This window comes from Mesoplodon densirostris, chromosome 10, assembly GCF_025265405.1.
Source record: "Mesoplodon densirostris isolate mMesDen1 chromosome 10, mMesDen1 primary haplotype, whole genome shotgun sequence".
NCBI classification, from domain to species: domain Eukaryota; kingdom Metazoa; phylum Chordata; class Mammalia; order Artiodactyla; family Ziphiidae; genus Mesoplodon; species Mesoplodon densirostris.
Window position 1 is genome coordinate 63,559,344 of NC_082670.1, and position 16,857 is coordinate 63,576,200.

General features: G+C 44.5%; 1 protein-coding gene across 4 annotated transcripts in view; it reads right to left on the bottom strand.

Moving 5' to 3' along the window:
• The window catches only part of SNRK (SNF related kinase), a 63,236-nt gene extending 47,735 nt beyond the window's left edge, over nucleotides 1–15,501 (bottom strand). For 2 of the 4 annotated variants that reach the window (XM_060109780.1, XM_060109781.1), the window contains exons 1-2: nucleotides 15,382–15,470; nucleotides 113–174 (exon numbers count right to left, since the gene is read on the bottom strand). Coding sequence is in view for 1 of the 4 variants with exons in the window: in XM_060109779.1 (XP_059965762.1) it covers nucleotides 113–174; nucleotides 11,382–11,431; nucleotides 15,382–15,471 (202 nt within the window). In the remaining 3 variants the exon portion in view is untranslated. Of the gene's footprint in view, nucleotides 1–112; nucleotides 175–11,381; nucleotides 11,432–15,381 lie in introns of all 4 variants that reach the window. The other 2 variants (XM_060109779.1, XM_060109782.1) reach the window with 2 other exon arrangements.
• Between the last annotated feature and the right edge of the window lie 1,356 nt (nucleotides 15,502–16,857).

Consider the following 16,857-nt stretch of genomic DNA (forward strand, 5'->3'; position numbering starts at 1 on the left):
TTGATCTTGGAGGATCTTGCAGTGCCTGAAAATCATTCCGAACACCAATGGAAAATGTTAAGATGTGCCTTATATAAAGTAAAGGTGACTCTGCACCAGCTCCAAGACATACCCTGCCAACTGCATACTGAATAATCCTTGTTATTACTGTGTTTCGTTAGGTGCTTCTTTCTCCTAAAAGAAAACACAAAAAAAAGATTTTAGTTTAGTTCTACTTAACTTTGCTTAAAGTTAAAATATAAACCCTCAGGCTGGATCCAGACGAACATATAAAAATGGTAAATTTGTCTTCCGTGACCCAGTCTCCCATTTTCTTTCTCTCCTCTATGAATTGCAACCCGTTCAAGGAATCTTTAATCAACAGGAATGTCACAGTGAACAGATACATGGAGACTGGTCCAGGTAGACAGGTCAGAAGGATTACTGCACTGGAAGGAGGAGGAGATTATAATAACAAACAACAGTAAAGTCACCATTTTTAAATGCCTCTTGGGTAATGAGCAAGAATCCGCATTGCACTGAATCCTCACTAGGAGCCTGCAAGGTAGGCACACAGAGGCTCAACCTGCGCCGTAAGCAGCAGTCCCGCAGCTCCAAGCCTGCTCAGCCTGGCTTGGGAGCCCAACCTGCCTGCAGGATGCCCTCTGGGCTCATGAAACACCCACTCCAAGAGCCAAGGAGGGCAACCTTCCCAACACACCATCCTCTAGCAGGGCAGCAGAAATCAACACCAGCACCAGAGAACACACAACACAAAACACCTCTGCATAGAGGCTTTCCATCTGATAGTAAAAAAGAAACTTTATGAACAAAGAGAACGTGAGAGGATCACTGCTATCTAAGCTCACGGCACAGTGAGGGAATACTGACTGACTGAGGCAGCCTTGCAGGCCTTTCCTCAACACTGAAACATCACACAAATAAAGTTCCAAACATTCATACTACGCCAAGGCACTTTACACAATACACTACACAGGTGAGTTCGTCCAGGTAAGCATTAAACTCAAGCTCACAGGAGCCTGGGGGAAAGGGAGTACAAAGAGGTGGGGGAAAGCAGGAAAGGTAAAAGAAAGAAGGAAAGGTGGATGTGAAACCAAGTTTATTGCTGGGAACGAGGGGATGAAGAGAGATGGAGACACTGCTACCACACAGACGAGGACAGCAAAGCCATAGGCACAGGCCCACTTCTAGTGAGAAGTGAACCCTGGGATGCCTACCTGGTCCTTCAGCTCCAAGTGGGATACAGTAGCTCCTCCCACTACCCATGCCTGCTTCTCTCTTTCCAACAGCCAGTTTCACCCACAGTCTCTCTGGCCAAGCAGTGCGATGGTCCCGCATGGCTGAGGACTGGTTCTGAAGGCCAATGACTGGATCTGAATCCCAGCTCACCAGCCACAAGTCACTGGACCTGAGCAAAACCTCATCTCTCTGTACCATCAGTTTCCTCATTAGAAGATGTCAGTAGCAAGAGCACCTCATAGATTGTGGTGAGGATTAAATGAATTAATAAAGGTAGTGATTTAAAAAAAGCCTGGCACAGAGTAAGCATTCAGTAACTACTAGCTACCACCGCCACTATCATTGTTATACTGATGGTAATCTCCCCTACCCAAGCAGAAATACTTTTAGTCTTCCACTCTACTTCAAGAGACTGAATTTACTGAGCTATCATCTCTCTTCCGTTTTCAGAAATCTTCTACTGCTTAGTTTCCTAAAATGTATTAACTTGGAAATGGGTGCTGATAAAGAAACTAATATCTAGTTGGGTATCAAAGTCTGATGATTTTTCAATAAAGCATCCCACAAAAATCTAAGTGTTTGCTTTTCAAATGATACTAAGATGACATTCTATTAAGTCTATCCTTTTAAAAAGGACTAAATATTCCTTTATATTTTTCCTATCAAAGTAACATATTCTAATAGAAAATATGGAAAATACAGAATAGGAAGTAGAAAGAATAAAGAGGCATCCACAGTCCTACCACAAAAGATCAGCACTATTAATATTCTGGTGGTTTTTCTGCAAATGTTTATATACAGCTTCTTTATTTTGTTTTATAAAGGTGTGATCATTCTATATATAACTTTATATCTTGTATTCTGCTTTTTCCACTCGACCTATTATTTTCCTTTTAGTATTTTTGCTTCAATTATGAAAGAAACAGCTATGCAGTGTAAGAAAAAAATACAACCAGAACATATATATTGGCAAAAAGAGAGGGAAGTTTTTAAAAATTAACCATCAGTCTATCCTCTGATTATCTGTTAACATTTCGGACACAGCCTTCCAAATTATTTTCTATGTATAATACATGCCAGACACAAAGGTTTTAATAAGATGGGATCACACACACATAAACTGGAGAGGTGGGGAGCAGCGTAACCATTTTCTAAGTACTTCTCTCCACAAAACAAGTTCACTTTAGAAAGTTTGGAAAATGAAGAAAAGCACCACAGATTAAAAACAGACAAACAAATAACACCTATAATTTCATCTAGGATGACCTCTCTTCAGGTTTGAGTATATATTCTTTACACCTATGCTTCTTTACAAAGCTAAGATGTTGTATATGAAGTCTTAATGACTACTTTTTCCTCTACTATAGGAGGAACATTTTTGCATGCACTAAGTTCTTCTAAATCACTATTTTTAATGACTACAGAGCTAAGATGACATCTTTTAAACCAGCAAAGGCACTAAATGAGGCCATTCTAAAGCAGTCTTCTTATTCAGCATGTGCTCACACATGCATATAGCTAGGCAGGACCTAAATGAAACAGGCCATCCAGGAGAGGGTGTTTATAATATGGAAATCCATGTTTGAGAAACAAGTACTAGTATGTGTTGCAAGAACACACCGATGTTCTCCCAGTTTACTAAAGAGAGCAGAAGCAACTGAGGCGTTCGGGTGTGGCTGGAGAAGAGGAAGGAAGTGTGGGCGGCCCTACACACATTTTGCAAGCTGCTGAAAACAGTTGTAAAACCAGCCTCTGTTAAACCTACTGTCAAGTCGGAATTCACCCTGTTACTCTTGTCAAAATTCACTTCTGGCTTTTCACTGACATCTTCACCACTGTAGTGTGGTCTGTATATCAAACAAAGGTCTCCAACTCACACCTCTCCCTAGGAGAGGTGAGGAAGAGCACACTGAGCGAAGGTGGCTCCGCGTGGATACTCATTATCAACCAATCCATGGCATGAGAAAGCTGATCACACAAAAAGGGCCATGTGCAAAAATCAGGCTACTTCTATAGCCTCTCTACACTTCGGGATATTACAAATTCCCCCCCAAACCAGACCACGAATATGCAAATACACAAAAACCTCCCAAACAAATTACATGCTTGAAAAAGAGTATCTGTGCCAGTACTCTCCCTGCAATACATACAGCTAAAAGATGAGTTTTTATAAAGCCATGCTAAAACTGTATTTAAGCTTCTTACACATGGAAATTATCTGGTATCTTCTACAAACACCAAAAAAATGAACACTGTTACTCTTACTTAGGGGAAATATCAGACTAAACGTATGTTTAGAGAAAAGCCAACTTAAGTGAAGGAACTAACACACTCTCCATGAAAATTACTGCCCTGATCTAACTGCTAAAATTTCAAAGATACCTATAACAAAAATGGTATAGGCTGGAAAGAAGACAGTAGACTCATCCTCCAGGAATATCAGCAACCTCTAGATCAAGCCAAATAAACACAACCCCAGTGGCAGTCACCACTGCTGTTCCTTTCATCCAAAGTAAACAACATTCCACATTTCTAGAACAGCACTCCTCCTCCTGGGTGTTATCAATATAAGCTATAAATCAAAGATGAAGAAACCAGGGAATTCCCTGGCGGTCCATTGGTTAGACTCTGCGCTTCCACTGCAGGGGGCGTGGGTTCGATCCCTGGTCAGGGAACTGAGAACCCACATGCTGCGGGGCACGGCCAAAAAAGAAAAAAAAAAAAAAAAGAAGAAGAAGAAACCACAAACAGGTCAACACATCCCAAGTTACGGAAGAATCCAGAGTTCTTCACTGGATTGGTTGAATATTACTATGTGGGTATCAGGTAGTATCAGTCTGTAGCCACTGAATGGAATCAAGATGGAAACTACAAATTAGAAGATTTCAGTCAACCATTTATTATGAGAAATGTCCCAATAGACAAAAATGTACCTCCAAATGTCTAATAAAGTATTTTTCAAGGGAAGGTAACTGCCTACTGAAGTATGTTCTGCAAGTTTCCTTCGAGGTAGTCAATTTTAATGGACTCAGGGCCACTGAGGTAACCAGGAATGCCAGGCTGAAAAGCCTGCTCCAGTCTCTCCAGGCAGTGACTGGGTTGCCAACACAGATCTATCCCTTAAAGTGCTGGTTTAAGTAATCTTTATTTCCTCTAAGTAAACAAGCTATATCCCAGGACACATCAAGGAATTTTTGAATGAATTCAGGAGTCAGGCAATCCATTAACTGATGGAAAGCAGTAGTTAGTTTTTGTAGAAAGGGGTTAACACCCAAGCCACAAAACCTGGAGCAGCAGCACAGATAATAAGTTCAAATTCCTAAACAGAATTGCCTCTCATTAAAGTGAGGAAAAATGTTAATAAGCATGTCACCATTTCTACCTGATGGTAAAGTGATGAAAAATGTTAATAAGCATGTCACCATTTCTACCTGATGGTAAAGTGAGATTTAAAAAATTAGTATATGCTGACAGCTCTGGTATAAAGTGCCCACCTAATAAATAATGACTTAAGCACAAGTTGGTGTGTAGAAATTACTCCAAAATAAATAAAGCCAACCCACAATTACTCCTTTGCCAGGAAAACAGAATATAAGTTGGGAGTTATGGAGAATTTAAAAACTTAATAATCTAAATCTCTCTTCCAAAGCTTTTATTAATACTGTCAAAACGCATTTTAGCTCCCTATCGTCTTTGCATCCCCCCACTGATATTGTGACAAAGATAGTCATGAAAAAGTGGTCAAAAAAGAATGCTGGAAAAGAAAAAAAATAAGTTGATCCATTAACAAAAATACTGGCACCTAACATTTCATTCACTTTGACTTAAAAGGCAGAATCATTTGGGGATTCTCTCACACTACTGGGACTGCAAATTACCTTTCTGAAAAGCAATTTGGCAATACCTGTATCAAGAGCCTTAAAATAATTAATATCCTCGATTTAATAATCTTACTACTAGATTTATGTCTTAAAGAAATAAAGACATGAACACATATTTATATTCAACAATGTTCAGTGATATTCATATACGAGAAAAAAAATCAGGGACTTTCCTGGCTGTCCAGTGGTTAAGACTCCGTGCCCCTAATGCAGGGGGTATGGGTTCGAATCCTGGTCAGGGAACTAACCCCACATGCCGCACGGTGTGGCCAAAAAAAAAAAAACAAAAAAAAAACAAAGGTATATCTATCTATCTATCTCAGAAATAACCGAAAGGTCTACAATAAGGAAATGGTATACCTAACGTTAACACTATGCTGCTATATTTTTAAGCTATTTAATCTCATGGGAAATTGTCACAATAAAATATTAAGTAAAAAAATTCACATACCAAATTTCATGGCATAGGATCCCAATTTCTTTAAAAGCATATAATTTGTCTGCATATATACCAAAAATACGAAACTGTTAATTGGTAAAATTGTAGTTTTCTTTCTCTTTATGCTTTTCTGTTCTTTTCAAATTTTTCACAGCAGATGTGTGCTACCTTTTAATCTAGGAAAGGCAGACGTTATTAAAATTTTGAATTTCTGTACATAATTATTCATTCAATTCACTTTTCCATTGAGATCTATAAAGTAAACCAATTTCCCTGAAAATATACCTACATATTTATGTAATCTTAACAAACAAAACATATTCAATGAAATATTCTACCTCCCTTGAGGAACAAAGTATGCAATTTCTTCAGGCTGAGGAAGGAACAGGAACACTGAGTCTGTTTTTATTAGCAAACATTTGAGCCCTAATTGTGTAGAACACAACACAGTCCCTGTCCTTTAGAATCTTGCAAATAAGTTATCTACATATAAAAAGACAATCAATTATACAAGTTAACCTCAGTGAGTTCCGTCAAAGGAAGAACAGAGGATACCAAAGGCAGGATCCCCAAGGACGGGGCAACACACAGATCAGGCCTTACCCTTCACCAGGAGCAGTGGGACACCACTCCTGACAGTAGGGGAAACAGGCAGCAGAGTGCATACGGCTTCCGAAAGGAGAATGCCAATGTGCGTGAAGTTAGGCCGTGGGGTAGAAGTGAGATAAGTTTAATAGGGTTAGGAAGGCTGATCTTGAAAACTACCTAGTGGCTCACCATTTAGGGAACTGTGATGAACTCTTAGCTTCTCAAAATCAATGGAAAACTTGCTAGACTAAATAATTCACGACGTATCTATCTTTGAATTATACTTAAGGTTAATTAAAGTGCCATTAAAGAGTTAAAAATACACAGAAGCAGCTACACATCACAGAGCTCATATGAGGCCTCAAAAGAAGAGAAAAACTCTAGGTTTTAACATGCGAGCAACATAAGAATAAGGTCATTAGAAAATTTAAACCAATTTAAAAACACTGTTCACTTTAAAGTTCCAGATCTCTCTCATTATTACCCATACTACTTTCCTAAAAATCTATTACTAACCTAAATAGGTTTATATAGAAATGAGTTCTCATAGCAAAACTACAGCTGACCTTTCTTCTCATTGTCTCTTTTCAAGTTTTAAAAACGTCTTCTACTGCCACAACTGCCCACTGTTTTCTTTTAATGCAGGTTTCAAAAAGAGTAAACAATTCAACTACTGGGAATCTATGTATGCACTGGATTCTTTTTTCTTTTTTTGCTTGCGGTACGCGGGCCTCTCACTGCTGTGGCCTCTCCCGTCGCGGAGCACAGGCTCCGGACGCGCAGGCCCAGCGGCCATGGCTCACGGGCCCAGCCGCTCCGCGGCATGTGGGATCCTCCTGGACCGGGGCACGAACCCATGTCCCCTGCATCGGCAGGCGGACTCTCAACCACTGCGCCACCAGGGAAGCCCGTGCACTGGATTCTTTACATATGTTATATAATTTATTCCTCACAACCAAGAATACAATGGAAGTATCATACCCATTTAACAGATGAGAAAGCAGGGTCAAATACGATAAGGACTTCCTATGCCCAGTCCTATGCCCAAGTAAGAGCTGCCTAAATGGACTCCTGGGCCCTGCATTTTTTCCTGAAATAATACAAGGCCTCCCCCTTTGACATAGGCCTCTCTAATTCCCAGGGAAACAACAGCCCTAAAATAAATCTATTTTGACATATCTGTTTTTCCTCCAATTCTGACATGCCATGTGAGTTACCTGACCAAGCAATCAACTAAAAAGAGGAAATTCCCTAATGCCACCAAAGTGCCAAAGACTCACCTAATAAACATTATTAATTAATAATTCCAGGGATTTCCCTGGTGGTCCAGTGGCAAAGACTCCACACTCCCAATGCAGGGGGCCCAGGTTCAATCCCTGGTCAGGGAACTAGATCCCACATGCTGCAACTAAAGATCCCGCATGCCGCAACTGAGACCCGGTGCAGCCAAATAAATAAATAAATATTTTAAAAAGATTCACATAACTTGTAACAGAAAGTTTTGCAAAATAAAACTTTTTTAAAAACGTTAAATAAATAAATAAATCCATTAAAAACTTTTTGAAATGTTTGGAAACTGCTCTTTGAGAAAGGAAATTGCAGGCAAATAGCCATTCAAAAGACAGACAGGGGCCGCCCTGGTGGCGCAGTGGTTGAGAGTCCGCCTGCCGATGCAGGGGATACGGGTTTGTGCCCCGGTCCGGGAGGATCCCATATGCCGCGGAGCGGCTGGGCCCGTGAGCCATGGCCGCTGGGCCTGCGCGTCCGGAGCCTGTGCTCCGCAACGGGGGAGGCCACAACAGTGAGAGGCCCGCGTACCGAAAAAAAAAGACAGACAGGTAGTTATTGGTCATCTAAAAATTGAATGGCACCTTGAAAATAACTTCACCTTTAGAGTTTGCATACAATTTTGTTATGGCAAGAGTCCTCCCCAGTGGCACAGAACAGCCAACACCAAGCAAGTAATTTAAGTACAATTTAGGAAGATTATATATTCTGCTTTAAAAAACTTGGGACTTCCCTGGTGGCGCGGTAGTTAAGAATCCACCTGCCAATGCAGGGGACATGGGTTCGAGCCCTGGTCCGGGAAGATCCCACATGCCGCGGAGCAACTAAGCCCATGCGCCACAACTACTGAGCCTGTGCTCTAGAGCCCGCGAACCACAACTACTGAGCCCACGTGCCACAATTACTGAAGCCTACGTACCTAGAGCCCGTGCTCCGCAACAAGAGAAGCCACTGCAATGAGCAGCCCGCGCACTGCAACGAAGAGTAGCCCCTGCTCGCCGCAACTAGAGAAAGCCCGCGCACAGCAACGAAGACCCAAAGCAGCCAAAATTAAATAAATTTATTTTTTAAAAAAAGATTTATCCTTACCAAAGCTGCAATTTTAATGTACTTTTGCATATTACATTCTCTCCATTTGTTTCAGAAAGGATAAAATCAAGCCTTGAAACTGTAGATTGAATATTCTCATGCTAAATGTCTTCTGTAGTACTCGTAATGCTTTATACCAATAAAGAGAGAACTGTTTTACCTGTAGAATATGAGGTAAAACACAAAGCTAAACTCTAAAATTCAACTGCTCTACTTCTATCCACTGCTAAAAAAAAGTCTGTACGATATTTGGACTGTTTTAAAGAGATCCATAAATATGGCACACTATAGCTTCATAATTTGTCTAACGAATATTTGTTAGTATAATGTCCTAAATCTAAAATGAACTTTACCTACATAAGTTACACTGTAAGAGTGAAACCTACATTACCTAAAATATAATCTCTTTAATATAAAAGAAGCAACATGGCTAAATATTAAACACAGTTAGATATATTATTCAAACATTTTCCCCTAGCTATGCAATATGAAGACAATATAATGACCTAAGAGGTGTGTCTGAACATAGAAGGGGAGGGAACATCAGAGAAAAGCTGGGACAGCAACCTAAGAGTCACATTTCAAAGTACCACAGAGTCAACTTTTATTATCTTCACCACAGAGGCGCACTTAAAAAATGATCAAAATTCATTTATTCAGCAAATATGAGGAGCAGCACCTTAGCACAAAAGAGTACCACACAGGGCTTCCCTGGTGGCGCAGTGGTTGACAGTCCACCTGCCGATGCAGGGGACACGGGTTCGTGCCCCGGTCTGGGAAGATCCCACATGCCACGGAGCGGCTGGGCCTGTGAGCCATGGCCGCTGAGCCTGCGCGTCCGGAGCCTGTGCTCCGCAACGGGAGAGGCCACAACAGTGAGAGGCCCGTGTACCGCAAAAAAAAAAAAAAAAAAGAAAAAGAAAAAAAAAGAGTACCACAGGACATGAAGCCCAACAAATGACTCAACTTCTGCCAACAGGCATGTCTTTTTCTATAAAACAAAGATAATCACCACCTTGGACAGTTATTATGAAATCAAAAGGCAATAATACATATTACCAAGTTGTGAGTGGGATCAAAATCACCCCAGGATTTTTTTCCCCAACTTTTCACAAATGGCTTCCCTCTCAGGAGAGTCTGATATTTTAGAGGGGTTGTATACTTACTTCCTCATCTTAGTTTGACATCGGTACCCTCACCCCTTATTGGCCCAAGAAACTGCCCCTAAATGCCTGTACTGGATATAATAGGAAGGCCGCTGCCCCACATTATTTACACCTCTCAAAGGGACAAGGAGGCTGGAAGAGGTGTTCTTTCCCCTAAATCTGCCTTCAGGAGTTCACAGGAGGCATCTCAGAGAAATTAATTTTTTTGTTTGAGCTAAGAACTGAAATTGGCCATGGTGGGAAAGAGGCCTTAGTGTGATTAGGACAGCAATAGATGCAGAGCAGAGTGTAAGAGACAAGGTTAGACAGGTAGGTAAGGGCCAGATACCCAAAGGTCCTTGTATCCTATGCACATCAGTTGCATTCCTCACATCTGGCTAGCCCTCAACCATGCTTCAGGGCCCAGCGTAAAGGTCACCTTCCTGACCGTATCCTCTCCCTCCCCTCCCACACTCCTGCACACCAGCTCCCCACGCCCTCTCACAGCACCAGGCCCTTTTCCATTATGGCCCTTATCACAATTGTGGTTATATAATTATTTGTGTGATTATGTGATTAATAATCTGTGTCCCCCACTAGACTACATGATAAATTCAGCCCGCGTTAAGACGCACGTCTGTTTTATTCAGCTCTCCATCCCAGGGCCCGCCAAGTATAGCATCTGCCCAAAATATCCAGGTATACTTTATTAAATGGACAAATGAAAGCTGGCCCTAAGAAGCCAAGGAAGAATCCTGAGCAGGGGAACGGCAATCAGAGATGACAGTTAAACAAACCACTCTGGCAGCAAAGTGAAGATCAGATTGGAAGGGCAAGACTAGAGCTTGGACACAGGTAAGGAGACCAGTGAAAATGTCTCCAGATAAATGATTAAAGACTTAAAAATGAGGGCAGCCTGTACCTGGGCGGTGATGGCGAGGATGTAATGGAGGAGACACGTTTAGCAAGTAGAATCCAGGAACTCAATGCACAGGGGGCAAAGCAAAGAGGGCAATATAGAATGACTAGTGGAGAGTGGTAGCAGGTGGGGTCATTTACTCAAGGAATTCAGGACAGGAACAAACATTTCTTGAGCATCTACTGCATGGCAGTGTAGAGTGGAAGATTTGCTTCTAGCTCTGGAATTCTATGAATGAAGAGCAATTTCAATCCAACTCATCTGGATAAAATGGGTATGGTTTCCACTAATGGGCAACAAACTAAAGTTCAGATTTTTGAAGTTTCTTCGCCAGGACACTTCTTGGGTACACTGACTATGTGTGAAGCACTACACTGGTCTGGGGATATAGAAATCAAAGAAGGGGTCTCTGGCTCCAAGGAGCTGACAGTCTTCTGGATTTGAGAGAGGTAACTGCACGTCAACAACTGAGAAACTGAGGCCCACTGAGGCTACGATTTGACCAGTTACATGTCCTGTAACCTACATTTCTGGAGCCCTGATTTCATAATCAACATCACATTTCAGGCCAACATGTAGCTGAGGGGTTATGTGTTTAGATAGTCAGACAGACACCCCTCCCCCCAGTCTTGCTGTGAGCCTGGAGACACTCCAGAACTTAAACCCATCATGGTGCATGGGCAGCCAATGCCCTCCAACTCTGAAGTAACTGCTGTAGTCACATGGCAGCAGTCTGGGGAATAGGACACAACAAGGAAGGAGAGAAAGGCCTTCTTTGTCAGGAAAGAGCCTACCTGAGCAGAGGCCAAACGCTGGAGGTGCCAAAGCAGAATCTCAGGAGGCTCTGGAAGTAACAGCAGAGAAATAAATGTTCAGGAAAGATAGAGCAGGAATCCTCTTTAGTCAGGTTCCTCCCCTACCACCAGCAAGAAATGGTTTCCCACGGGATCTAAGGCCTCAACCCAAAGCAGATACACGGAAAAACAAGATAAGGAAATAATCCGCAGTGTGAATAATGCAACTCCAGATCATCCAGAACAGACAACACATTTCCAGTGCTCACTTGTGAGGCTATTAAGTCCGAGAGATTGTACACCAGCTCTTCCCAAACTAAAACAAAATAAAACATGTCCCCCTCCATCCCCAAAGGTACTGCCCCACTCCTCCCCCTTCCTTTCCATGGTCTTAAAAAAATCAAAAACAGCTGCACCCTGTCTCTACTTCCTCAACTCCCTTTCACCCACTTGGATCTAAGTTCTTCCTCCACCACCTGACCTTGTCTTTTCCCCCTCCCTGAACCTCTGGAGCCCTTTGCCCTTTTCTCTGCCTGGGAACTCTACCCATCCTTCAAGACTGGTTCAACCATCACCTTCTCTGTGAAGCATTCCCAAGTCAGACTGTTCCTTGCCCAGGGGTCCTGCCTATGTCTCACCACAGCATTTGATCCTACTGTTATTGTTTACCTTAGTGTAAATATAATTTATAATAGCTTGGGACTTCCCTGGTGGCGCGGTGGTTAAGATTCCGCCTGCCAATGCAGGGGACACGGGTTCGAGCCCTGATCCGGGAAGATCCTACATGCCGCGGAGCAACTAAGCCCGTGCACCACAACTACTGAGTCTGCACTCTAGAGCCCGCGAGCCACAACTACTGAGCCCACGTGCCACAACTACTGAAGCCTGCACACCTAGAGCCCGTGCTCCGCAACAAGAGAAGCCACTGCAGTGACAAGCCCGTGCACCACAACAAAGAGTCTCCAATCACTGCAACGAAGACCCAACGCAGCCTTTTATTTATTTTTATAAATAAATAAGTAAATAAATAAAACAAAAAATACAATAGCCTGTAAAGGCAGGAACTAATTTTTATTCACTTTTCTACTGCTATCCTCTAACCCAGGGCCCCAAAAGTAGACAAAGGCTCCATGAATAGATGATCATAGGCTAGTTTACCTTCAAAACTGCTACAAACCACTCAACTTTTCCACCTAACTTGCTCTAAGAGCTGACCAGCACATACATGCACACTGGGAAGTATCCATATTCTAAATAATTAGTTTTCTTATAAAAGCATCTTAGCTAAAAATTCTACCTCTTGGTTGTTAGGCAAATAGCTGGCATGCAGTAAAATCAAGTCTTCAGAGTTCCTCACATCTATGTTTTTAATTCCTAAAATTCTGACCATGTGGAAAGTGTACTTGTACCCTTTTCTTCCCGGGCTGTGTAATGAGTTCTTAGGCTCAGACAAGCTGCTACAGGGAAGAAATCAAGCCTTATTTATACCAGTGCTTAGAACCTGGGCTGCTCAATATCTCCAAAATAAAGTTTTTTTCTATTTGGTTTCACTTTCTATATGAAACATCCATAGCAAAGTTTAGACCAATAGTATTTCCTGCGCCCAGTAAAAATATCTGGGGGCTTCCCTGGTGGCGCAGTGGTTGAGAGTCCGCCTGCCGATGCAGGGGACACGGGTTCGTGCCCCGGTCTGGGAAAATCCCACATGCCGCGGAGCGGCTGGGCCCGTGAGCCATGGCCGTTGGGCCTGTGCGTCCGGAGCCTGTGCTCCGCAACGGGAGAGGCCACAACAGTGAGAGGCCCATATACCGCAAAAAAAAAAAAAAAAAAAAAATATCTGAAAGCCCTTCAGTTTTTTTTTTTTTTTTAGATGTTGAGGGTAGGAGTTTATTAATTCATTTATTTTTGCTGTGTTGGGTTTTCGTTTCTGTGCGAGGGCTTTCTCTAGTTGTGGCAAGCGGGGGCCACTCTTCATCGTGGTGCGCGGGCCTCTCACTATCGAGGCCTTTTTGCGGAGCACAGGCTCCAGACGCGCAGGCTCAGTAGTTGTGGCTCACGGGCCTAGTTGCTCCGCGGCATGTGGGATCCTCCCAGACCACGGCTCGAACCCATGTCCCCTGCATTAGCAGGCAGATTCTCAACCACTGCGCCACAAGGGAAGCCCAAGCCCTTCACTTTTAATAAGGACATTTGAAAGCCTTCATTTTAGGATTATGGGATTACATTTGACCCATAAAGGCTCAATCTATACTTCTGTTCTAGAATAATAAAAATTACATAACTTCTGAGTCCTTGTATGTTTTATACAAATGGATCTTACTGCAATAATACAGAAAAACTTACTAAAAATAGTAAAAAAAAATTAATACGGTGAGAGTAACTTTTCTGCACAGAAGAAAATAAAAACTGTGCAAATTTAAAAAACAGAAAGGTGTCAAAATTCCCTACATGGAAAGCCTTAAAAATGGAGTATTAAGAAAAGTTAACACAGTGCACCTGATTTTCAATTACTATACTGCTTCAATAAGTGACCTTGGGAATGTCATTTCTCTCATTTCTAGTTCTGTAAAATGGGAATGTCATGTTTTCCTAATAGAGACAATTAGATAGTCAAAAGAATCAACATGATTTTTTTTTAAACTTGTCTAATTAGTATGCGTTAATCACCACTAGTACAGAACATTTCTCTCCAGGAATCCAATTCCAAGAGAAATATTTAAGCAGACGGTGAAGACAGATTTCCTTCAGGGAATGATTTTATAAATCTGGAGAGCCATATAACAAGATTATAAATTAACAAATTGATTACATAAGCCTTGACAACCCCAGACGTTAAAGTACACAGATATACATTCTGATAAATTAGACTGATTTGGGACTAGCACCCCAACCCCATACAAGGAACCCAAACTGAGGCAACTGATGCTTGATAGGAATCAGGTGGAATCTGATCAGTATGCAGACATTTGCAGTTCCATCACCTGCTAGCCATGCTTCACCTTTCACCATAAAACGTGAAACGCATTAAGTCAGCTTTACCACCTGCTCCTAAAACTGTGGAAATGTACTCAATTAAATGGAAGGGGAAAAAAGTAACTTGACAGTGTGAAAAATCCGATATCCTCAGACGTCTATAGGTTGAAGAACCCTACTGCTAAATCCCTCCTCTCCCCTCCAAATACTGGACTTGAACCGAATTCCCTATGAAGCTATTGAATTTTATCTGATGCAACTGTTGGAACAGCACAGCTCCAGGAACCCCCCCCCCGCCCGCCCTCCAGGATAAAAGGCTGTCACTTTCCTGGATCCCAAGTCCAAGTAAAAGGCAGGAAGGTTTCTGTAAAACGGTCCAGAAAGATATCAACAGGCGATGACTATGGAAAAGAACGGAGGTTTTCCAATCTGAAAAATTCTAGCTGTCCCTCGGGAACGGCACTGCTCCTCCTTCCTTACCCCAATACCCTTTCTCTACAGACAACAATATCCCCATTCTATTTTACGGCTGCAGTTTTAGCAAGGAACCCCCCTGCTACGCCAGATTTCCAGATTCTTTTGAAAAAGGAAAACACCTTTGGTGAAGAATACACACCGCACAAGAAAACCTGGGAGCGGAGCCCCGCGGGCGCCGCACTCGGCCCGCTCCGGGGCGGGGCGCGGGGATGCGGGCGCCTCCCGAGGTGCCGCAATCCCGCCGCGGCCGCAAGGGCAGGGCCTCCGGGCGCCCGCGGCCAGCCGCCGCAGTGCCGGCTCCCATCCGGGCCCCGCCGCCGCCCGCCGCCAGGCCGCGCCGCCGCCGCGCGGGGTCGGGGCCGCAGCAGCCAGGTCCCCGCGTCCTCCCGGGCGCGCGGCGCGGGCAGCGCGGAGCGCGCAACTTACTTTCCGCCTGCGGCGGGAGCCCGGCTCCGGCGCCCGGCAACGGCGGAGGCGACTAGGCGGCGGAGGCCGGCCCCACCCCCGCCCACGGCCGCCGCGCCCGGCCGCGCTCCACGCTCGCCCCTACCTCAGCCAGCAGGCGGGCGTCCGTCCGCAGCGGCCGCGGCGCCGACAACTCCCTCCCGGCCACCGAATCCCCGCACCCAGCGCTAATCATAATACCGAACAGGCGGCCGTCCGCGGGGAGGGGGTGGGGACCAACTTGCGCCTGCGCGGGGCGCGCGTCACTGTGATGTAAGCGCCGGGGCGGGGCCGCGGGGAGGGAGGGACGGGGCGGGGCCGCGGGGAGGGAGGGAGGGACGGGGCGCACCTGCGGGCTCCGGCGCGCGGGCTACTGGAGGGCATCCTGGCATCATCCCGACCCCAGCGAGTCTGGGCTGCGGCTGGCGGTAGGAAGCGGGCGAGGTGCCCGAACAGAAGGGATGATGAAGGAGGAAGCACTAGGGACATGGGACAATGGCCCAGAAAAGTAGCGCGAGCCGTCGGGGGAAATCGGAGGGAAGGGATCGCGTCCTCACCAGACTCTGGGTCCTGGGACGCGAGGCCGAGGGCGCCAGGCGCTTTACCCTTTTAAAGTTTCCCCCCATCTCCCGCCCAGGTTTAAGCAAGGAAAGGGAAAAAAATCAATATACATTCACGTATACACATACATATTCTTTACAGTTTCTTCTCTTTGGGAACCCAATTTGAAGGAATTTTGTTGATTGTGTTGCCATTTTTAAAAAAGAGAAAAAGCCCAGCATCCGAATGCAGCGCTGGCTTTAAAGGTCAGCGGGAGACCCTTGCTTGGCCAGGCTGCCTCCTCTAGAAAAGCGTGGAAAGGCGAAAGGTCGTGGGAAGTATTAAAGCATGTGAAGTCAGGGATTCAGAACACTCCAGGCATTAACTGTGCACTGGATGGTTCAGCGGCATGGTCACCAGGTCGGTGGCTCCCGAAGGGAACTTAGCTCTCGCCGGAGAGGAGGGTTTGGGAGGGTGGGAGACAGGGGCAGGGGCTCACGTCTCCCACCCTTGGAAGCTTGGTGCGCAATGGAGATCAGCTCTCCGGGTTTTCTGGAAGGGAGTGACAAGCCAGATGCCAGATTTCTCCAACCTGCTTTTTCCCTTAATGATTCTCCCTGCTCTCCACCCCTCCCCCAAGGAAGGACCCCTAGCAAAGAAGGACACAATGTGGGGGGAGGCGGGAGCTGCTTAGATGCTCCAAGTTTGATTAAATTGACTGGACGGAGAAGAAAAATCTAGATGGCTTTAGCAAATGTCTCTGCTGACCTGCAAATGTCAGAAACCTTTTCTTTTCAGACTGTCTCCTTGGCATCTACTTTGCCTGTCTGAAGATGACTTGGAAGCAAGAGTGGATTGTTGGGAGGTACAAACCCTCAGGGTAATAACAGAAGGTTAAAGGGGGACTCCCAGTTACCCTAAGGCTCTGGCATGGGGTGATGGATCATTGGCTGGGGAAAGCCTGGGGCTTTAGGCCTCAGGTGGGCCTCTGTCCCTCAGGGCTGAGTCAAGGCCCCAACTCTGAGATAACACTGGCTTAGAA